This window comes from Corticium candelabrum, chromosome 19 (assembly GCF_963422355.1).
Source record: "Corticium candelabrum chromosome 19, ooCorCand1.1, whole genome shotgun sequence".
NCBI lineage: Eukaryota > Metazoa > Porifera > Homoscleromorpha > Homosclerophorida > Plakinidae > Corticium > Corticium candelabrum.
Genome location: NC_085103.1, coordinates 3624011 through 3647833, shown reverse-complemented (window position 1 = coordinate 3647833; position 23823 = coordinate 3624011). Strand labels below are relative to the sequence as shown.

The following is a 23823-nucleotide window of genomic DNA, read 5'->3' as shown; positions in this document are numbered from 1 at the left end:
AAAAGCAAAGGAAGGACTAAGGACTTTTAGTGTCGAAGCTAGTGCCGACTATTTTGTAGAAGCTCATCCTAGTTGTGTCTGCTTGTTGCTAATCTAGGAAGTACAAGAGTATTTCAAACTGATTCTGCCTACATAGTTGGATCGAGTTGATAAAGCTGTGTTGAGCTACAAACTAACTGACTGCTCTACGTCCTTGTCTGTAACGACGATGGTTTCTAGGACCTGAATCCTAGGCACATTGCTCATTTTGCAAAAAGTACGTGCATGAGTACAGGGGCACCCGAAGTCAGCTGCGTATAGAGAACTCCCCGTTTGTCACTGCAACGAATGCTTTTCTATTCGCTCGATGATCAGATCATGTACTGCAATCACGGTACACAATCAATAGTGTACCGATAAAACACAACGAAAATAATAGCGATTGTGTAATATTTTCGTTTGTGCAGGCGGTTTCCATTTGAAAGTCAGCCAAACACTTTTCTTTCATTTGAAAGGAGTTATGCTTTAATGAAAATACATTGTAAACGTTTCAGACGTTTCTCTGAAGTAAGAGCACATTTAACTAGTTTTGTTGGTAAACGGTTAATTGAGAAGTGATATTACGCAGAACTATAACAACTATAACGAAAGCTTAGCATTATCTATAACAGCATTTATCTATAGACACTTATAATTAGTGTTGCTAGTTGAATTTGCAACTTTTAGTCTTCATTGAGATGTGCTCGTACTCGATGATGAAGACCAGTCTAGTCGCTGCAAGTATTTGTTCAATGTTTTTCGTTCTGCTGTTTGAGCATTTATTGGTGCATACGGCGGATGGACATAAAGTCGTCAACTCTTCCGAACACATCAACCTTTCTTCTGCATGGAAGACGTCGCTAGCAAACCAATGGCAGTCGTTCTCTAGTTGGAGCAGAAACACTCCACAGGACAACAAATATGAAGCGGCTACCGAGATTCTAGATAAAAAGCTGGACGGAACGACGAGAGAGATGATGCTAATGTATGGAGGGGAAAGCAGTCACTCTGAGTACAGAACGTGGCTTTACGACATACACACGAATTCGTGGGAGACACCTGGAGAGCAATCGGGACCGAAAGGTATCATCCATCACACACTCGTATCTCTTTGTAGAACGTCGGTTTTACTTTTCGGCGGCGTTTCATCTTTACTGGCGTCACAAAACGGAAAGTGCAATAACGAGACGTGGATATTTAGAATGAAGGAGAAAACGTGGAGGAGACTCGACACCATCATTCATTCTCACAACAAGAGCGACTACGTCACTCCTCGATGTAGACACGTTGCTACGGTCGTGCATTTACCCAACAGTTTGTGCATCTGCAAAGAATCTATGATTATATATAGCGGATTTTACGATAATGGGGAAGAGTGGAGGTCAAGTACGAACAAAGGTCTTAATGATTTGTGGTTATTGAAGTGCAAAGACGACGTTTCTCTTGTTTATGAGTGGATACTTCTAGATAAGAATCCACCGAAACTCATTTCTCCTGCAATCATTTCAGTGTTTGGCAACACTGTCGTTTACGCTTATGGAGACTATGTTGCAAACCCTCTTGTAAGATCGCAGGCAAGAGAAGTGTGGTCATATCGGGTGTCAACTGGCACGTGGAAGAGACACTCCAATCATAGCGAACAATTACGATATCCTCCACTGGCAATCTACATTTCAAATTCAAACAAATCGTGTCACTCTTTGCTTTTGTGTTGTCGATATAATAGTTTTGATCCTTTTATTGATTTTGATCTGGTTAGTGAAGAGTGGTTTCAATTGGAAACCAAATATTTTGTGCTTCTAACGGCACACAGAAAGCTTCTCATGACTAAAGTCGGAAATCATGGTATCATTTTTGATAGACATTGGACTTTGCCGGGTAGTTTAAATCAGATGTGGTTGGTGATGTTGTCTGATGAGTGTAAATGGATCTTTGAAACAATTCCGTATCCGCAGTTGAGTCCGCTCAAGCAAACTTTTATTAGCACGGGCGGTTTCATGCAAAAAGAAGAAGAAGTATTGCTCTATGGTGGAGTAACATTTGATACAACCACCAGGGTAGACGAACTTGTTCATTGCCTTTACCGATTAGATTTGAAGACGTTAGAATGGACAACAGAGATGCTTGGTAGTAGTGGCACGACAGAACTGTATTTCAAAGCATTTTCAACTGCCACGGTTCTGTTGGATTCTGTTTTGGTCGTATATGGAGGGTGGAAGCAAATATTCGCGTTGGAGGCAAGCCCAGATCATGATCTTGAACCGATACACTTTATGGACCATGATATTGAACCGCTAAACAACGTTTGGGGCTACTACAACCAACTGACCGCGAGATTGTGGATAAAGTACTTGACTAAAGGAAGGAAGCCTTCTGGAAGAATATTCCACGCTTCTACGGCAAATAGCGTGCAAACAATGGTGATATACGGAGGAATAGCATTTCATGGTTTGGCTACAAATAACATTACCATAGAATTTCTACATGATTTATGGAGTTTCACTCTTCCACTTTTAAACGAAAATTCAATAGACTTGGCAGAACAACAAAACGGATCACAGTGGAGATTGATAGATTTTTTAGGACCTAACACATCTTATGCCATGTCACTAGTAAATATTGATAACATTTTGTACATGTATGGTGGATCAGACACAGTGTTTACTTTGGATGACGTTTATTATTCAAATATTGAAGAAACCTTTAACTTGGTTTTCAGATGTCTAAACACATTGTGGACATACAACTACTTAAACCACATCGGATGGGTGCAAATTCGTTACAAAGGAAAAAGTCCAGGAAATCGGTGCTTTCATCAGTCCCATGCTTTCGGGAACAAAATGTTGCTTACAGGAGGTTGCATCAATGAGTTTGAAATAACGATCAACCGTCACACTTTTTTTGTTAAGATTAATTGTGAAGACGACAGAGAAACGGCGGGTGTGTGGATTTACGACCCGATCACTATCAGTTGGTTACAGTTGACCGCTCAACCATTATATTACAAATACCCATTTGGACCTTTTCGTGTTGTGTGGAACGATTTTTTACTGTCTTTTGGTGGGCTTTTGGTAAACTCGTATGAAATAGGCCAGTTTCATGGCGACTGGAATAACTTCTTCTACTTTAAACCTTCATGTCCAGCAGGTATGGCAAGCAAGAATCTTCAACACGAAATGTGTTACAATTGCCCTGTCGGTCACTTTTCCGCAACTCCCCATTCTCCTTGCTCACCGTGTCCAGACGGTCTCACAACAGAACACGAAGGTTCTGGCAGTCCAGCCAACTGCAGTCGTTGTGTGGATAACTATTGTGGATACGGTACGTGTTATGTCACATTGCCGGGTCCTTCTTCTACATGTGAGTGTCAGTTTGGATTTACTAAAAACAATAAAGGATTGTGCACCGTGGCCACATTCTATATCGCCGCTTCGGGTTTTACATCAGGGGTAGCACTTCTCTTACTGATCGTTGTTTTGGTTACAAAATTTAGGAAAGCGAGAAAAGATGACAAAGTTATAATAAAGAACAAAGACCACGAACTGATGGAACTGACTAATGTTTTCAACATTGACTCTAAAGAGTTAAAACTACTAAAACGAATTGATAAAGATTGTCCTGGTGGATACGGTGAAGTGTATCTAGCAGAGTATAGAGAAATGATGGTAGCCGTCAAGAAGCTGCAAGGAATACATATGGAACTCGATCGTATCGAGTTAGAGTTCGAGAGAGAGATCGAAGTGATGAGAGCCATCAGACATCCAAACATTGTTCTGTTCTTAGGAGGAGGTCGGTATCACGACGATGGATGTCCGTTCCTTGTAGTAGAGTACATGGCGAGAGGATCACTAACTAGTATTTTAAAAAATAGGAAAATAGATTTGGAAGATAATCTAAAGTTGAGGTTTACTATTGACGTGGCCAAGGGAATGAGATTTCTGCACAGTCAACGTCCACCTCGAGTGCATCGTGACTTGAAGAGCAGCAATCTGTTGGTGAGTCAACAATGGGTAGTCAAGGTGGCCGACTTCGGATCGGCTCGATTGGTGAAAGATGAAGGAATCAGTCAAGAGGCAGTACGAGGAGCGGGACCACTCGACCTGACAGCTCCACTCCTTGGTGCAGATTATCAGTTATCGTCAGGTGTTGGAACACCGAGTTGGTGTGCTCCAGAGATACTGAGTGGACAAGGATATGGAACATCAGCAGATGTTTACAGGTAGGATTGTGTCTATACAGAGAAGACAGAAAGCTAGCGCAGTGCTATCTTCATGAACGGTCTTACTATTTAGGCAATAAGCACTTTCTTAACCCCCGTATTTGAACCATGCGTGCCTACTTCAGTCTGGCTTGAGCGACTGTGTGTGCAACGTCGGGATATACATGTTTTTGATTGTTTTGAGAGGTCGTGACTTTTTATTAAAAATTCTCTTTCGCGCGACTCAAGTATCCCCAACCTAGTCTTGCACGTAAAGTTTTGTGATTACTACGACTTATCGTACTACTCCAACAACTTGTGTGAGCCGATTGGTTGGATGGAAGCTATAGGGCGTGGAAGAGTGAAGCGACTGGTGAGGCGGGAGTACAGTACCCAGTCGGCGGTGTACTGTTCATGCACCATTGTTGCCGACGTTGCCAAACTAGCTAGTTGAGACAAATTCGTATAACTATAGGGGCGGTATATATATATAGCGTTGGCTTCTATTCTATATCCGGTCAGTGGAAGGAGCAGTCGGCGGCCGTTGCAACGTATAGTTTGTACTGTGACGGCTGGGGGGGGGGGGATACTGCACGGAGTCGCTCCCTCTCTTGCTTTCCCGTGGTGCATGGAAGCAACGCTTACGCGCACTTGACTCCATGGCGCAAATCAGCTAGCCCAAATGCATTGGGAGATATACGGTATTTCACGGATTCATTCGACTATGGCTACTGATGGAGTAATGCTGCCACAGGTCGTAACTCCTAAGATTTCGTTCGAAGCAGAAGGCGTAAAAGTCTTATTATCATATAGTACCGTTGGTGACTGATTTGCATAGGAATTGTGAACACTAAGCGTTTTCAGAATCCTCTTAGGGTAAGAGTAAGGTGTATCCTCAGAGTAAGGTGTACTATTAGTTGAAGACGTCTGATTATCGTTACGCTTGACTGCCTTGAGGTCTGGGTGTAGAGAAGACAAAATTCGCGATCTTGCCTTTACTGAATTCGCACTCTAGCTTTATACGTCGCACAGATGTTGTGGTGGCTACTCACCGAAAACAGCGCAGTATAACGCTCAGAACATTGTTCTACAATGACTCGTCTTGTCTCACAAGTCAATAGAGAACAAAGGTACGTACTTGAACTACGAAAAACGCAACAAACTAGCTAGCCATGTGAAGTCCATCTGACCTTTAATATCTAGGGCTTTGGACATCAGTTCACAAAAGTAGCTCGTATAAGTCATCGTTTAGAGAACATTCAGACATATAGCAGCACATAAACAAAGCCAAGAAGGTCTTGAAGACCAAATTCGTCAATGGACGACCCACGCTATATCTTTCTACTTCCTCTTGACTATACTAAATTGTCTAGATATTTAACGAGCTATACATTTAATTAACAGTTAATTAATTAAGGGATTACGTTTACCTATCTGACCCGCTACATCCTAAAAGATGAATGAAATGGTTTCTTGCACATATCAAACGTTTCTCATTGTTATATAACTACGTAAACGATAATTATGTTTTACTATTTACTTTATTATATTTAGTTTTGGTATTGTGATGTGGGAAATTTGGTCGAGAGAACTCCCGTATGTTGATCGCAGTTTCCAATCTATCCTCGACTTGAAAACAGCCGTTCTCGGTGGCGTTAGGCCAAGGGTTCCACAAAACGAACACATCGACTACGTCAAGCTAATGCGTGACTGTTGGGCGTGTGATGAGACCTCCAGGCCTACGTTTCACGAGATTGTGATTAGACTGGAAGAAATGAGCGACAACTATTGTCCTTTCGGCGAAAGGAAGTAGCTTACGCTTTAAACGTTTGCTTAGTGTTACTATAGATAGACATTAGAATATGATGCTGTGCTGCGCATGTAGCAATTTAAAGCCTAGTTAGAAACTGCTTCAGCTGATATTTTTACTTGCTTGTTTTTGTTTGGTCTAATTAAATTAGATCAATAGCAATTTTATGACTCTATCAACTTGTAACGATATTATTTATCGTAATATGAAGTTCCAGCCTCTGGCTACGTCACACAAGTATACAAGTCGTGCGTGTATCCCACTAAAATTGTCATACCGGTACTTACGATTTAAGCACTGAGTACCGATATATACCGCGTACCGAGCAATGATCGAACGCCCGATCACAACGGACTGGGTATCCGAATACTCCAAATCCGGGTCATTGCAATAAAGATGGCAGAGGTATGTGATATTTTCTTTATTCGCATGCGATCAATAGACTTACTTTGTCGACCTGTAGACTATTTCGTAGAAACTCATACTATAATCGTTTCTGCTGCCAATCGATGAAGCACAGGAGTATTTCAAACTGATTCTGTTACCCTACGTGTACTTGCTATTGCCACTACTTTGACCTTCAAACTAACTGGCTGTTTTTTTAGGATTGAGGGTCTAGATTCAGTGTATGAAACGTCCATTCATTTTCAATTTTAGAGCTAGGCCATTGTCATTACAGACAAGGATGAAATTCCGATCGCAAAAGGTAAACTTGTGTTGCTTCGTGCAGTTTAGAACTTAGGAAATACGAATATTTTCGAAATGAGATTTTCTTGTAGCTAGTTTTGGGTCGGTGCCACAGCTGGCATTGAAAGCTACATTTTTGAGCACATTGCTATGGCGTACGTCTGAACAGATATGCTAGTTTCTTTGTATTGAGACAGTGTATTCAGTGTACGAAACGTCCATTTTATTTTCAATTTTGGTTTTGCAAATTGGATTTTAATAAAATGGTTTGCAATAACTGCTAAATCAATTTCTTAAAAAATGAAAAAACAGGAATTTAATATTGAATTTACATTGTCAGGAACCATTTTTGTTTGCAGTTGAAAATTAAAATTCACATCCGGGACCACATGAAGGTCCTTGTGATAACGCTCTGCTAATTCATTTTAATTCATTAGGGCAGTGCTGTGGTGTTTCTAGTAACACCTAGAGTCTTGTAGCTAGGTTAATGAGCGAAGTTTCTCAAAACGTTAATTAACAACAATGAAAGGTATAAATCTATCAACATTTATCTAGACACCTATATATAATTAGCGTTGCTAGTTGAATTCGTAACTTTTAATCTTCATTTGAGATGTGCTCGTACTTAATGACGACGACCTGTTCAGTCTCTGCAAGTATTTGCTAAATGTTTTTCGTTTTGCTGCTTGAGTGTGTATTGGTGCAGACGGCGGGTGGAGATGAGGTCGTCAACTCTTCCGAACATCGCAACCTTACTTCTGCATGGAAGACGTCGCTAGCGAATCAATGGCATTCGTTCTCTAGTTGGAGTAGTAACACTCCACGGGACATCAAATATGAAGTGGCTACTGAAATCCTTGATAAAAGTTGGACGGAACGACGAGAGAGATGATGCTAATGTATGGAGAGGAAAGCAGTCACTCTGAGTACAGAACGTGGCTTTACGACACACAGACGAATTCGTGGGAGACCGTTGGAGAGCAATCGGGACCGAAAGGTATCATCCATCACGCACTCGTATCTCTTTGTAGAACGTCGGTTTTACTTTTCGGCGGCGTTTCATCTTCACTGGCTTCACAAAACGGAAAGTGCAACAACGAGACGTGGATATTTAGAATGAAGGATAAAACGTGGAGGAGACTCGACACCATCATTCATTCTCACAACAAGAGCGACTACGTCACTCCTCGATGCAGACACGTTGCTACGGTAGTGCATTCACCCAACAGTACTTGCATCTGCAAAGAATCTATAACTGTATATAGTGGATTTTATGATAATCAGGAACAGTGGACGTCAACGATTAACTATAGTCTAAACGATTTGTGGCTTTTGAGGTGCAAAGACGACGTTTCTCTTGTTTATGAGTGGATACTTCTAGATAAGAATTCACCGAAACTCATTTCTCCTGCAATCATTTCAGTGTTTGGCAACACTGTCGTTTACGCTTATGGAGAGTATCTTACAAATACTCCCGTAACATTGAAGGCAAGAGAAGTGTGGTCATATCGGGTGTCAACTGCTTGGTGGAAAAGATACTTTAATTTGAGCGACAAATTACGATATTCTTCGCTGGCAACCTACTTTTCGAATTCTAACAAATCGTGTCACTTTCTAGTTTTGTGTTGTTGTTATGGCTTTAGCTATCCTCTTGTTGCTTTTGATCTGGATAGTGAAGAGTGGTCTCATATTGAAAACCCAAATTTTGTGCTACCAACGGTAACAGCCAGAAGGGTTATCATAACCAAAGTCGGAAATTATGGTATTATTTTCAGTAGACAGTTGTTCGCGCCAAGTAACCTAAACCAGATGTCGTTACTGATGTTGTCTGATGATGACAGTCAATGGAGCATTGTAAAAATGCCTTTACCGAAGTTGAGTACGGTTAAACCAAGAGTTCTTAGCACGGGCGATTTCATGCAAAAACAACAAGAAATATTGCTGTATGGTGCAGTAACATTAGATGTAATCAACGACGAAAGTCAACTTAAGCTTGATCATCATCTTTACCAATTAGATTTGAAAACGTTACAATGGTCAACAGAGATGCTTGGCAGTAGTGACACGACAAAACTGTATTTCGAAGCATTTTGTACTGCCACCGTTCTTTTTGATTCTATTTTGGTCGTATATGGAGGGTTGATGCACACATACTCGTATACGTCTAAGGGAAGCTTATATGCACTCCATGATGTTGAACCGCTAAACGACGTTTGGGGCTACTACAATCAAATGACCGCAAGATTGTGGATAAAGTACTCGACTAAAGGAAAGAAGCCTTCTGGAAGAATATTCCACGCTGCTACAGCAATTGACGCACAAACAATGGTGATTGATATATGGAGGAATTAATCTTGACATGAAATTTCTAAATGATGTTTGGACTTTTAGTGTTCCACCTCTAAATAACATTTTAGTAAACTTGCCATGCAGATCAACAGCATGGATCACAGTGGAAAAGAATAGATCGATAACGACCTAACGTATCTTATGCAATGTCACTAGTAAACATTTATAACGTTTTGTATATGTATGGTGGATAAGAAACAGTTTCCACTATCACTGAATTTTTTATACAAATTTTGATGATAAGAATGTGTTATCCAGATGTCTAAACACATTGTGGACATACAATCACTCAAACCACACCGGATGGGTGCAAATTCGTTACAAAGAAAAAGTCCAGGAAATCGCTGCTTTCATCAATCACATGCTTACGGCAACAAAATGTTGCTTACAGGAAGTTGCAGCAATGAGTTTCCTATAAAGCTCAACAGTCTCACTAGTTTTGATATTAATTGTAAAGAAGACAGACAAACGGCAGGTGTATGGATTTACGACCCAATCACTCAGTTGGTTACAGTTACCCGCGCAACAACACATCAGCGTATTTGGAACTTATGGTGTTGTCTGGAGCGATGTTTTACTGTCTTTTGGTGGACTTCCGGTAAAGCCGCTTGAAGCAAGTCAGATCCATGGCGACAGGAATGGCTTCTTCTACTTTAAACCTTCATGTCCAGCAGGTATGACCAGCAAAAATCTTCAACATGAAATGTGTTACAATTGCCCCGTCGGTCAGTTTTCGGTAGCTTCGCATTCTTCTTGTTCATCGTGTCCAGACGGTCTCACAACAGAACACGAAGGTTCTAGCACCTGCAGTCGATGTGTGGATAACTATTGTGGATATGGTACGTGTTATGTCACATTGCCGAGTTCTTCTCCTAGCTGTGAGTGTCAGTTTGGATTTACTGAAAACAATATAGGATTGTGCACCGTGACCGCCTACTATGTATATGTCGCTGGTACTGGTCTCGTATCAGGGGTGGCACTTCTCGTACTAATTGTTGTGTTGGTCACAAAAAATTTAGAAAAGCGAGAAAAGATGACAAAGTCATAATAAAGAACAAAGACAACGAACTGATGGAACTGACTAATGTTTTCAACATTGATTCCAAAGAGTTAAAACTACGAAAACGAATTGATAAAGATTGTCCTGGTGGATACGGTGAAGTGTACCAAGCAGAGTATAGAGTAATGATGGTAGCTGTCAAGGAGATGCAAGGAATACATATGGAACTCGATCGTATCGAGTTAGAGCTCGAGAGAGAGATCGAAGTGATGAGAGCCATCAGACATTCAAACATTGTTCTGTTTCTAGGAGGAGGTCGGTATCACGACGATGGATGTCCGTTCCTTGTAGTAGAGTACATGGCGAGAGGATCACTAACTAGTATTTTAAAAAATAGGAAAATAGATTTGGAAGATAATCTAAAGTTGAGGTTTACTATTGACACGGCCATAGGAATGAGATTTCTGCACAGTCAACGTCCACCTCGAGTGCATCGTGACTTGAAGAGCAGCAATCTGTTGGTGAGTCAACAATGGGTAGTCAAGGTGGCCGACTTCGGATCGGCTCGATTGGTGAAAGATGAAGGAATCAGTCAAGAGGCAGTACGAGGAGCGAGACCACTCGACCTGACAGCTCCACTGCTTGGTGCAGATTATCAGTTGTCATCAGGGGTTGGAACACCAAGTTGGTGTGCTCCAGAGATACTGAGTGGACAAGGATATGGAACATCAGCAGATGTGTACAGGTAGGATTGTGTCTATACAGAGAAGACAGAAAGCTAGCGCAGTGCTACCTTCATGAACGGTCTTACTATTTAGGCAATAAGCACTTTCTAACCCCCGTATTTGAACCACGTGCCTGCTTCAGTCTGGCTTGAGCGATTGTGTGTGTAACATTCGGATATACATGTGTCTGATTGTTCTGAGAGGTCGTGACTTTTTTATTAAAATTTCCTTCGGCGTGACTCCGGTATCCCCAACTTGGATTTGCACGTGAAATTTGTGATTACTACAACTTTTCGTACTACTCCAACAACTTGTGTGAGCCGATTGGTTAAATGGAAGCTCTAGAGAGAGAGAGAGAGTGAAGCGACTGGTGGGGTGGGAGTACCCAGTTGGCGGTGTACTGTTCATGCACCATCTTTGCCAAACGAGTTGAGACAAATTCGTATAAAGGGGTGGTATATATAGCGTCGGCTTCTATCTTGTATATTGTCGGTGGAAGGAGCAGTCGGTAGCCGTTGTAACGTATAGTTTGTACTGTGACGGCTGTGGGGATACTGCAGCAGGGAATCGCTCCCTCTCTTGCTTTCTCGTGGTGCATGGAAGCACCGCTTATGCGCTTTTTTCTGCATGGCGTAAATCAGCTAGCCCAAGTGCATTGGGAGGTATACGACATTTCACGGATTCATTCGACCATGGCTACTTGATGGAGTAATGCTGCCACAGGTCGTAACTCCTAAGATTTCGTTCGAATCAGAAGGTGTGATAGTCTTATTATCATATAGTACTGTTGGTCACTGCTTTGCATAGGAATTTTGACACTAAGCGTTTTCAGAATCCTCTTAGGGTTAGAGTAAGGTGTATACTCAGAGTAAGGTGTACTATTAGTTGAAGACGTCTGATTACCGTTACGTTTGACTGCCTTGAGGTCTGGGTGTAGAGAAGACAAAATTCGCTATGAGCGTGCCTTTAACGCACGCTAGCTTTCTACGTCGCACAGATGTTGTGGTGGCTACTCACCGAAAACAGCGCGGAATAACGCTCAAAACATCATTCTAAAACGACTCGTTTTGTCTCACACAGTCAATAGAAAATAAAGATACGTACTTGAACCACGAAAAACGCAACAAACTAGCTAGCCATGTAAAGTCCACCTGATCTTTAATATCTAGGGCTTTGGACATCAATTCACAAAAGCAGCTTGTATAAGTCATCGTTTAAAGAACATTCAACTATATAGCAGCACACAAACAAAGCCAAGAAGGTCTAGAAGACCAAATTCGTCAATGGACGGACGTACGCTACCTTTAATTCTACCTCCTCTCTTGACTATACTAATTGTCTAGGTATTTAACGAGCTACATATTTAATTAACAGTTAATTAATTAAGGGGTTGTGTTTCCCTATCTGATCCGCTACTTCCTGAAAGGTGAGAGAAATGGTTTCTTGCACATATCAAACGTTTCTCATTGTTATATAACTACGTAAACGATAATTATATTTTACTATTTACTATTTATATTTAGTTTTGGTATTGTGATGTGGGAAATTTGGTCGAGAGAACTCCCGTATGTTGATCGCAGTTTCCACTCTATTCTCGACTTGAAAACAGCCGTTCTCGGTGGCGTCAGGCCAAACGTTCCACAAAACGAACACATCAACTACGTCAAGCTAATGCGTGACTGTTGGGCGTGTGATGAGACCTCCAGACCTACGTTTCACGAGATTGTGATCAGACTGGAAGAAATGAGCGACAACTATTGTCCTTTCGGAGAGAGGACGTAGTTTACACGCTAGTTAACGTTTGCCTGCTGGTGCTACTGTTGTTTGTTAGCTAAAGATTGTAATATGATGCTGTGCGCTGCCTATATAGCAATAGGTTGCCTAAGAACTGCTTCAGCTGATACTATTGTTTACTTGCTTGATGTCAATGATTTTGTTTGTGTGCTAATTAATTAGATCGATAGCAATTTTATGACATAGAGCGATATTATCAAAATAAATTTGAAGTTGCAGCCGCCAGCTACGTCACACAACTGAACAAGAGGTGCGTGTGTCCCACTAAACTTGTCATACTTACAGTTTGTGCACCCGGTACGAGCCCCCCGAGCACACAGCGGTCTGGGTATCCTCGCGGGGTTATCCGGGTCATTGCAATAAAGATGGCAGAGGTATGTGATTTCTCACTGTTTTACTACTATTTTCGAAGCAGCAAGGCACCAGACCAACTTACTCTGATATTTTCTGTACTCGCATGCGATCAATAGACTTACTGTGCCGACCTGTAGACTATTTCGTAGAAACTCATACTATAATCGTTTCTGCTGCTAATCTAGGAAGTACAGGAGTATTTCAAACTGATTCTGCCAACGTGAGTAGACTTGATATTATCACTACCTTCGCCTTCAAACTAACTGGCTGTTCTTTAGGATTGAGGGTCTAGAGGCCATTGTCGTTACAGACAAGGATGGCATTCCTATTGCAAAAGGTAAACTTGTGTTGCTTCGTACAGTTTATAACTTAGGAAATACAAATACGAATATTTGGGAAATGTGGGTTTTGTTATAGCTAGTTCTGGGTCGGTACCACAGCTGGCATTGAAACCTGCATTTTTGAGCACATTTGCTATGGCGTCTGAACAGGTATGTGGTATCTTTGTATTGGGGCAGTGTGGTGGTTTTTTTATTTTGTGTACTTTTAGGCTAACAAATTGGGACTGTCACAGAACAAGAGTATTATATGCATGTATTCTGGTCATCAGGTATATTTCAAGAAAGTAGTTAGTGTGGAGTGCGGTTGCTTGTCAGAACTTGTAGAAATGGGTAGACGCGGTCTATTGACTCCCATCTTTACCAGAAGTCTTTACCAGCTCTATCGACCTCTACCAGCTCGTGATCTGGTAGAAGTTGGTAGAGAGGTGTGTTATGCATGCTCACTGTTTGTATTTGCATTGCCATTCAAACGTGGCGAAGAAACTTTAGTCAGTTGTAACGGGGTATTGCACACTCTTGCCACTGGAAAAGCAACTCATGTGTCTTTTACTATGGGCTGGGCCCTTATAGCAAATGAATGTTGTCTCCACAAAAAAATGGAAAATGCTTTTTATTGTCGAGGAGGTCAAACTAGCTAATGCAAGCAAACATTAGCCCCTCTGTTTACAGCCCTTTTCTGGATGTGAGAACATAACCACAATAACTCTACCAGTTTCTATCAACCGTAATCTGTGTGAGCATATATGAAAGTTTACCAATCTGTGGTGACAAACCTATTTAATAGTAAATAAATAAATTAATTAATTAAATTAACATACCTTAACTGAACTTGCCCACCATTACTTTAGTAATAGATGTGGTTAGCTCATGACACTGCAACATCATGTGAAGAAAGGCAATGCTAGATGAAGTAACTCTTACTGGCCCATCAGCTGTATGTCAGCCATTCAAGCCACTCAACAGACTTCTTCCCGGAAATGTTGACAGACTAGTTTTTCTACATGATAAGGTGTCAAATGTGCATTTTTGTTCAATATTTCATCTTGAAGTCTTTTATTAAAATTATCCTGATGGCCGTCATTGTCTGCAGCACAAGCGCACATAGAACTTATACATTAAACCCTAGAGCATAAAACTTAGAAATCGAAAATAAGAAAATACAAGCTTAAAAATAATAAAATAGAAATTAAAAAAATTAATATATTAAACCTTAAATTTTAAATTTTAGAAAGTAAAGAAAGTTAGCCATTTTGAGTAACTGTTTATTGCAAAAATTATAATTAAAAAACAAAACAAAAAGTGGGAAAGAAAAATTAGAATTGTAAATATTAGAATGCCAAAAATTGAATGGCCTAATCCCAATCACCCACTGACCCGTGATAATTGTTGCATCACGATAAATTAATATTTACAATGATCATTGATATGCTACTATATCACACAACACTAGTCTCTAGTACTGTATTATGTGTGAGCATCCACGAAAGTTTACCAACCTGTAGTGACAAACCTATTTAATATTAATTGAATTAATTAATTAATTTAAAATAACTCAACTGAATGCTGCTCTCACATTACTGTAGTAATAGATGTGTGTTGTCATGTACATAGCTTGTTCAGTTCAACTATCATCCAGTTGTGGTATCATTGATTGCTCAAGAGAGTGCAAACACAGGTACTGTACCTACACTCACATCATTGTATTGATTGCATGGCTGTACACAGACTGGAGCAATTGAATTATTGTCTTAGGGTCCCTGTTGGCCGTCGAGAACGAAATTCAACGAGCCCTTGCTGAATTGAGGAATGCAGTTGAATTCTCGTGAAGAGAGATTTGTTACGATATCATAGTTATTGGAAAGACAATTTGATTTAAGACTCATTAGTAGCTTAATGTCTGAGACTGATTACTGTGACGTGCGATAAATATAACTGTTTGGTACAATCCGGGGAATGACAAGGGCGGAGTGAGTGTCAGAGTAGTGACAAGTTTAGAATCCCGGATAAGGGTCATGTCTTGCGTGAGCGTGACGTGAGAGTCTTGGAGACACTCAGATACGCCGACTTTCGTGTACAAACGAGGTAAGTTGTTTGCTAACTCAACGAAAGGAGAGTCAATCTGATAATTATAGATTTCTCCAGCGGGGTCGTCATACTTCCGGCTCAAGTGTACAGTGGCTGATAGCGAGGTATCAAGTCATCGGGACAAGGGAAATGTGAGCGAAGTGTTACATACTTCATAAAATAATACTCGCAATTGAAGGCGACCCAGTTTATACTCTGGACATGAACTATTTTTTTGGAAAACAGAAATTTATTTATGTATATTAGGATACAGATAAATTGATTGACTTACACTAACATTTGCTTGCTGGATATTACATGGAATATTGAAGGTATTGATTGATTGAGTCGTAGCTCGTTTCCTAAGCAAAACTGCTGTAGTGTACTTGAATCAGGTCGTGATATGATGGAATCAGTTGAACAATTGTGTGCAGTGATTAGTCAACTGGTTTGTATGGTGAGCTGATGTACGTGGTACAGACACTTCATTAGCTACTGCAGATAGACCTTTACCTCTACCAAATGTCATTGATTGCAGCTTCTGTATGACCTCTGTGGGAGCTTAATTTTGCACTCGTTTGAATTATTTCCAGTACATAATAGGATGCTTAGTTCAAAACAGTTGAGTTAATTGGTATTATTTTGCGCAGATTATGGCAGCCAGATCTTCTTGTCTGCATCTGCTAATCTTAACAGTGTCAATATTTCAAAACATTTGCTTTGTGAGAGGAGCAGGTGTTGAAGATGCTATGGTGGGAATTCAATCAGCGATACTGACTCTTCTTTTTTTCGTTGTCATCTTGCTAATTGTGGTTGTCAAACGTCTTGCTACCAAGTAAGCTCAGTGTGAAGTCTAGTGATCTACAATCGTGTGTGTGAGATGAAATTGGTTCTTGAAGCATTTGCTTGGTTTGTTTACACATTGTTTTGCTGAATTATATTATTTGAGATATTGAACAAACAATGCAAGCAATCAATTTTGAAATTACATGAATTTACATGTTGGTATCTTGAAATCATAACTTGGATATTATTAGGTAGCATTTGCGACTCATCTATGTGGGTAGTTTTTGAATTTCATAAATTATGAAATACTGTACAGTCAAACCTGCAGATAATGGGTTTTGTTGTTGGAAACCACAATGTTGCTTTTATGCCCACTAAGCACTAAGGAGAGATAATGCTGGCAGTACAAAGTCAAAGAACAACATGAATGTGGTGTCAGCAGACACTTACATGTTTGACTCATTTTGATTTTTACCAACTAATTGCTTGAAGAAAGTAATTGCCAGTACAGTGTTGTCATTAATTGGCTGAAACCTAAGGTATGTAGGCTTCATGATTACACTGTAAGAGCTTGTTGTCAGGTGATATATATATATATATATATATATATATATATATATATATATATATATATATATATACATATAATACTGGTACTTTCACTTGGTTAGATGCTCATTGCTATTATACACAGACTATGCCATCAGAGTAGTCTCACATAGTCAGACCTTTTTCTCTCCTTATCTTTTCATCCGACCAGAAATAGCAGAGGAAGAAGATAAGGAGCTAAACGGTCTGAATACGAGAGACTTGAATCCGAATAGGACATTGTTGCTGTATTTGGAGACAACCACCATATACTGGGGATGACTCTACTTGTTGCTCACTTGATGTAGAAGGCAGTGCACGCTACGCAAACAAATTTGAGAGTTACCACGAGTGGTTGTTCTACTCGATGGCTGTTTGAGTGGATTTGACTGTATTGGTTTACTAATGTTGACACTTGTAATGTGGCCTACACTCGAACCTCTCTAATCTGTGCAGTATGGGACCAGAAGATAGAAAGAGGTAACACATGCTATTCTTGGAATCCCAGACTGGTGTAATGTAAAGGTCTGATACTCCAGTTCTACGTACAGTACAGTGCACGCTTGTGCTGCACTGTAACGTATAGGTACTTTGTGCTACAATTACGTACTCAAAAGCAAAAATTGAACAATCGAATCTTGAATTATGTGAATCGTACCACTTTTTACGAAGAGCAAACAGCTGCCACAACAACAAGTATCAAACTAGGATTTAGTAGATGTAAAAGTCTGCACAACTTTAGTTAGTTTATCTGCTATCGTAAACTGAGGAACTGTACGTGTTTATATGGGGAGTTTCTTCTCTCCAAGTGTTTACCCTTGAAGTCCCAAGGCCTTGTATGCGTTGGTAAAGATGTCCGGTCTAGGGAGGTGCCGGGATCTTGGAGGTCTGTGTTAGGGAGGTTCGAGTGTACTTTGACAACCATGCACACTGCCTGACCAATTTTTCATCTGATTCAGGCCTCCATTGCCAAAACGAATTGTTTCCGAACAGTCACATGGTTGCATGGCTACAGATGCTGGTAATGAGATATACGAGTCTATAGATCAGAGATTGCTTGCATCGGGTGGAGATGCTAATGGGAGTGGCACGTACGAGGTGATGAATCTGCCACAAGGAGCGACTCCCAGAATCAGTGAAAACATGTATGATACAAGTGAGCGTCGCACGTTGACGGGTTCTACTGGGAAGTACAGCACGAACCCACTTTATGGTTCTACATCCTAACTGATGTTGCTGTCTTGTCATTACATTTAACGATTAGTAGTAATTGTATATTTAGTGGTGAGATAATAATAATATGACATAATAAAGCTCTTGCAGACAAAATGGTTTATGTCTTCTTGGTTATTCTAACTGACCATGCAGTTTGTTAGTATTTCAATGGTTTTTCCAGCTTTGGTTGGCCACTTGCTGTCTAGCAGTAAGCCAACCTACATTACGGTTTTATAACAGATGGTAATAGGCACTAAATTACGTTGGTATTTTTACATTAAATTAACACACAAGCAGTTTGGTCAGTAGGCTCTAGTGTCCAGCCGGTCATCTCCCCCTCCAGGAAGAAAGACCTTGTCCTGTCGGAGGAAATGACCGGCTGGATACTCGTGCCTATTTGGTCAATAGTTGTTGATACTGTACTGTGGCTGCATCCAAGGTTGGAGTGGCCATTTTATAAATTTTACTGAGCCCCTGCAACTAGCTATGGGAATCAACTATGATGTCCATAGCTGGTTCCTCATCTTGTTCCAATTCAAGCTCTAATCGTCTTTCTAACTTGACCATTCAAGTAGGATTGGTTGCAACGCAGCAGACCAGGCTTCAAATTGTGGTTTGGATGAATGCATGATACAAATTCGCGTGAGATGGCCAGCACCTCAGTCTTAGTTATTACGGAGCACGCATGCGCAAATGGGGTGAAACGACTTAGATTCTGAGTTCCAGCATTAAAGTATGGTAATACTGACGGTCTGTATCAATTGAAAGCTCCTGTTTTCCTTATTCAATTATGCCTACCTCTGGTTTTTATCATGTACATGTATATTAGAGATGAGATGTGGCATACTGTTTGGAAACGGTAGTGAGATAGAGGGTGGAATTGTGTCAATCAACATTCTCTTATCGCATTGCTCGTGTAATTAATTTTTCGACGTTGACGCAAATACTAAGGCCTGAGGCCTGAAATTAAAAGTGAGACTCTATAGTAGGTTCCAAGTCATTCCCTAAAACCCATTATGACATTAATTCTGGAACAGACGTTGTATTGTATATGTGTATAGTCAGTCTCACGTTTGTTCTCGTCAGTTGAACTCGCTTTGTGCTGCAGCATGCAGTGATGCATGCAGTCCAGAAAGGCAACCTTTCTGGATTACCAAGTATCTGTTGGGCACTGTCTGTGGTATTATTTCTACTTCCATTGATACGGATTGGTGCAAACGATACGCGACAATTTTATTAATTACCTCTGGATGAAAACCTTACTTGTGATTGGCACACATGCATGCATGCACTTGAATCGAAGCGGTGGCATTTGTTTTCTAGCTGGAATAGCAACTTTCCACCAGTTAAACAATATGCAGCAGCAAATAATACTCAACAAGAAGCTGGACGACACGTAGCAAGAGATGATGCTGATCTATGGAGGCGAGAGCAGTGGTTCTGACCACAGAACGTGGATATTTGACATGGAGGCCAACTGGTGGGAGGCCGTTCTCTTTGTAAAACACCAGTTTTACTTTCGGGGGAGGCGTTTCGTTTCTAACTTCGTTGGGAAACGGAACGTGCAGCAACGAGACGTGGATGTTTGAAATGAAAGGAAAAGAAGGAAACCCTTAACACGACCATTCATTTTCTAGACCAAAACGATTACGTCATTTTTTGTTGCAGACACGTGGCTGCAGTAATTCGCTCAAACAGCAGTTCTTGCGGTTGCAAGGAATCCATGGTCGTATACAGCGGATTCAATTATGAAGATCAAACGTGGAGTTTGAAAGAGAATGGCAATCTCGACAATATGTGGCTTCTGACATGCAAAGTCGACATTTCTCTTGTCTATCAGTGGAAACTGCTTGATGTAAGTCCACCGAAACTCACTTATCCGTCACTCATTTCAGCATTCGACAACACGATTGCCTTCTTTTACGGAGCCAATGTTACAGAAACTTTAGGCAGACCAAACGGGGATGAAGTGTAGTCATATTGCGAGTCCACCGCCATGTGGAAAAACCACTTTTATTCAGTAGACTACAGGATGCGTTCTTCACGGGCAGTTTACTTCGCCAATTGTAAGAAATCAAATCACTTTTTGGTTTTGTGGCCTACTAATCGCCTTCATCCTTTTTCATACCTTTGATCTGGTTAACTTAATTAATGATACGTGCATGGTGTTCTATTTTATACGAGAATTCTGCAGTACCAAAATTAGAAAACAAATACATGATCATGACCAAAGTAGGAAACAGACTTGTAGTTTTCGGTGGACAGTACATGTCTCCAGTAAATCCGAATCAGATGTGGGTTTTGAGTTTTTCTGATGATCTTCGATACATGGAACATATCGAAAATGCCGTTACCTAAGTTGAGTCCGGTTGAGCCACGAATTATTAGCACAGGCGGTTTCATGCGAAACAGCAAGAAGTGCTGGAACACAGAAGACTACGTCGAACCATAATGCGCGAAAGTTGGGCGAACAGCACGAGCACCCGACCTTCATTTCAAGAGGTCGTTGTCAGACTGGAAGAAATGAACGAACTTTGCTGTCTTGTCAGCGGAATAGACACGTCGTTTATGTAGTTCTAGAATAAAACTTTTAGACTTCAGTTGTTGTAGTGTGGTAATGCAAGAGGATCCTCTAGTGCTTCTTGGTTCGTTCTGAATCGTTGTCTAGAATTAGCTTTATTTGATATGGGATTTATTTCTCAACTTCATGCATCAAGCGTAGACTATCAGCTTATTGTTTTCAGTTTTCTCTTTCGCTAACCCTGTAGTCTCTTGCACAGCCCCTCTTAACGCGCGCGAGAGGAGCGGTGCCCGTACGAATTCGTATTGCAATATATGAGCCAATTATTTCAGTGTGTCATAGTTTTGCATTTTTTGACAAAGTACATTTGCCACGTCTGACATAATTCATTATATGTCGTTATTGTCACGTCTCTAAGTATGGAGTTTGGGAGGGGCTGCGATACTATACATGGGATTGAGGGAAAGAGCTAATAATATATATTGGGAAGCAGTCATTTGGAGAGTGCAGTTCGCCGGTCAGCAAGGAGACAGGAAGAAGGAAGAGTGCGAGAGAGCAAGAGAGTGAGGGACGAGGTAGAAGTACCGTAACGGAGGGTCGGTGTGACTGAGAGTAACTGAGAGAGTTACTGTTAACTGCAATCGGCGTGAAGTTTGACAAGTTAGTTTTACATATATTCTTGTGTGCATATATATATATATATATATATATATATATATATATATATATATATATATATATATATATATATATATTTGATAACCCACTACCTCTCTACTAGTCGAACAATCTTTCCTTCCGCGTAACTGAGGCTCTTAAATTCGCGCGCGCGACAATTGGGGGCTCAGGTGGCAAAGCAAAACGGTTCAGAGGTGAGAGAGTAGATTAATTCGTTATGGAGCGACTAGTCGCGATTGGGTAGAAAAGAGGTTGACTGGAGCAGACTTATGCCAATTTGTGACAGATCAACAAACGATTGAGAGAGAAGAGAGACAAGAGAATTGAAGAGAGAGAACAAGAATTCGCAGAAAGGACCAGAAGAGAAAAGGCAGAAGAAGCGGAGAGGGCCATGCAGAAAAGAAAAGGCCAAAGAAGCGGAGAGGAAAATAGTGGCAGCGGAGAGAGAACGTCAACATGTCCTAGAGATGAAAAGGTTAGAACTAGACGCGGCGAGAATTGTAGACACGTCCGTCAGAGTAGACCATACTAGTGCGGCAAACTACCTAAGATCGCACCTTTTCAAGACGGCAAGGACGAACTTGATAGCTATCTTCTGAAGTTCGAGAGGTTTACTAGGGCGGTTAGATGAGAGGAAGAACGTTGGGCTGGCGCTTTGAGTGCTTGTTGTCCGGGAAGGCCCTAACGTATATTCCCGGTTATCGGAAGAGGCAGCCGTGGATTACAAGCAATAAAAGAGGCCCTCTTAAAGAGATACGTCCTAACGGAGAACGGATACCGGCTCAAATTTAGGAAGAGCAGACCAGAGCCAGCAGAGAAGCCCGATCAGGTTATCCATCGCCTGAAGAGCTACTTGAAGAAATGGATGATGTTTTCAAAGTGTGATCCCGAGTCAGCCGAGGAAGTTGCAAATATATTCTTAATTAACAGAAAATTTTTTGAAAGTGTGTCCGAAGGATCTAGCGGAACATCTCATGAGAGGGAGATAGTGAGCCTAGAAGAACTCGCGAAGGCGGCTGATTGATACCTGACAGAGCACCAACGGAAATTTTGCACGGTGTCCATACTCCGATGCATCGACAACTGAAAACGACTAGTGGAGATACCGGTGCGGATCCCGTTGTTATATTTGTGACAAGCCCGGTCACAGGGCAGTAGACTGCAGACTTTGGGGAAGAGACGGTGCTTCAAATGCCAGAATCTTGGAGACTAAGCCAAGGACTGTTGGAGCCCCGTCAGTACTTCAAGGTGGGAAAGCAGCCAGAAGACCCCTTATCGAGCGGGGGCGGCAAAAGATCACAAAGATGGGCCCAAGTCGGAGAACAGAAACTCACCGGTCGATTAACGAATGACGCCGGCACTAAAACGAGCTGGTGTTTATTGGGGATGCGAGCGAGCGCCAAACACGGATTTCTAGTCGCCCCTGACGGCACAGAGGTACCGTACATATCGTATATGGAGAATGTCTGCAGCAACCGAGCGTTTTCGATCAAAGGAGAGATGCCAGTAAGAAAGAGAAAGTGGATGACAGAGTTGCACAAATCTTGAGAGACACGGGATGCAGTGGCATACTGGTGAAGCAAGAGCTGGTCAAACCAGATCAGTACACGGGAAAGTTTGGATTCATTAAGTTAGCGGACTGCACGGTCAGAGAAGTCCCATTGGCGAAAATAAATATCGATACTCCATACCTTACAGGAGACTTGGAGGCTCTGTCCTCGCGCGATGCGATCTGCGATCTCATCATCGGGAACGTCCCCGATGCTAAAGATTCCAATGACCCGAGAGTGAATCGGTGGGAGGCCAGTGCGTTAACCAGGGCGGCTTCAAAAGGACCGACCGGAGCAACCCGTTGGTGACGAGCACTCAGAAGGAATGGATGGATGTCGCGACTGTCGCGTTTGCAATCGGAAAACACATTACTGTGCAGGTATCGAGACGAAACCAGAAACGCAGACGAAAGGATGCCAAGAAGTGACGCTCGAACTCAAAAAAGGCGTGTGGTATCGACTGTATAAGCACCCCAAAGCAAGTAAGGGAGAGCAGAGACATCAAATGATCGTCCCGAAAACACTTCGTAAGCAGATTATGAAGGTCGCGCACGAGTCGGAGATGAGTGAACACCAGGGTATAACAAAGACGAGAGACAGGATCATCAACGCTTCACGGTGCTAGCTCTAGCAATGGTTCGGAAAATGTCAGAGCCGACTTCCACAGTAGGGTGTGCTAACGACAACCGACAGAGACGTGTTTGAGTTGCAAGAAGCTACGGAGCAAGAAGTTTCATCGGAAGGTCGGTGCATGTTGTGAGTTTAATTGATGACTGTTAATAACTGTCATCGGCGTGAAGTTTGACAAGTTTGTTGTACGTTTATACTTGTGTGCATATTTTCATACATATATATATATATATATATATATATATATATATATATATATATATATATATATAAAGGAAAGTAGGCCCATGGGCGCAGCCATTTTGAATTTTTGTTTCGTAATTGCTCGCAAACTGCTATTCCTTTCCGCTCCTCCTTTAGCACATGACCTTCTCTACTTTCGTAAAGCAACTGGTGCTCTTCGCGGTGGCCAGTACCCTGTACTTTGCTTTGTGTGTGTGTGTGTGTGTGTTTTTTTTTGGGAAAACCGTGACGTCACAAAAAGTTTGTTCCCTATGCGCTCGCAAACCGCTGCA

General features: G+C 41.4%; 3 protein-coding genes across 4 annotated transcripts; all 3 read left to right on the top strand.

Annotated features, from left to right (window-relative positions):
• The first annotated feature begins 10133 nt into the window (after nt 1-10133).
• On the top strand, nt 10134-12569 carry LOC134194600 (probable serine/threonine-protein kinase drkA). Its single transcript, XM_062663543.1, has 2 exons — nt 10134-10807; nt 12311-12569. Exons 1-2 carry the CDS (start codon nt 10134-10136, stop codon nt 12567-12569), a joined length of 933 nt encoding a protein of 310 aa, XP_062519527.1.
• Nucleotides 12570-12922: 353 nt separating this feature from the next.
• Nucleotides 12923-15236, top strand: LOC134194816 (ragulator complex protein LAMTOR3-like). Its single transcript, XM_062663783.1, has 7 exons — nt 12923-12955; nt 13121-13155; nt 13214-13272; nt 13353-13426; nt 13486-13545; nt 14888-14951; nt 15029-15236. Exons 1-7 carry the CDS (start codon nt 12947-12949, stop codon nt 15100-15102), a joined length of 375 nt encoding a protein of 124 aa, XP_062519767.1. The 5' UTR covers nt 12923-12946; the 3' UTR covers nt 15103-15236.
• Nucleotides 15237-15249: 13 nt separating this feature from the next.
• On the top strand, nt 15250-18033 carry LOC134194814 (uncharacterized). 2 transcript variants are annotated; one of them, XM_062663782.1, is made up of 4 exons: nt 15250-15358; nt 15409-15492; nt 15991-16175; nt 17674-18033. In XM_062663782.1, exons 3-4 carry the CDS (start codon nt 15994-15996, stop codon nt 17939-17941), a joined length of 450 nt encoding a protein of 149 aa, XP_062519766.1. In that variant the 5' UTR covers nt 15250-15358; nt 15409-15492; nt 15991-15993; the 3' UTR covers nt 17942-18033. The 2 variants fall into 2 exon arrangements, with proteins under 2 accessions (XP_062519766.1, XP_062519765.1); XM_062663781.1 differs by having other exon boundaries at nt 15269-15358; nt 15419-15492.
• The last annotated feature ends 5790 nt before the right edge of the window (nt 18034-23823 follow it).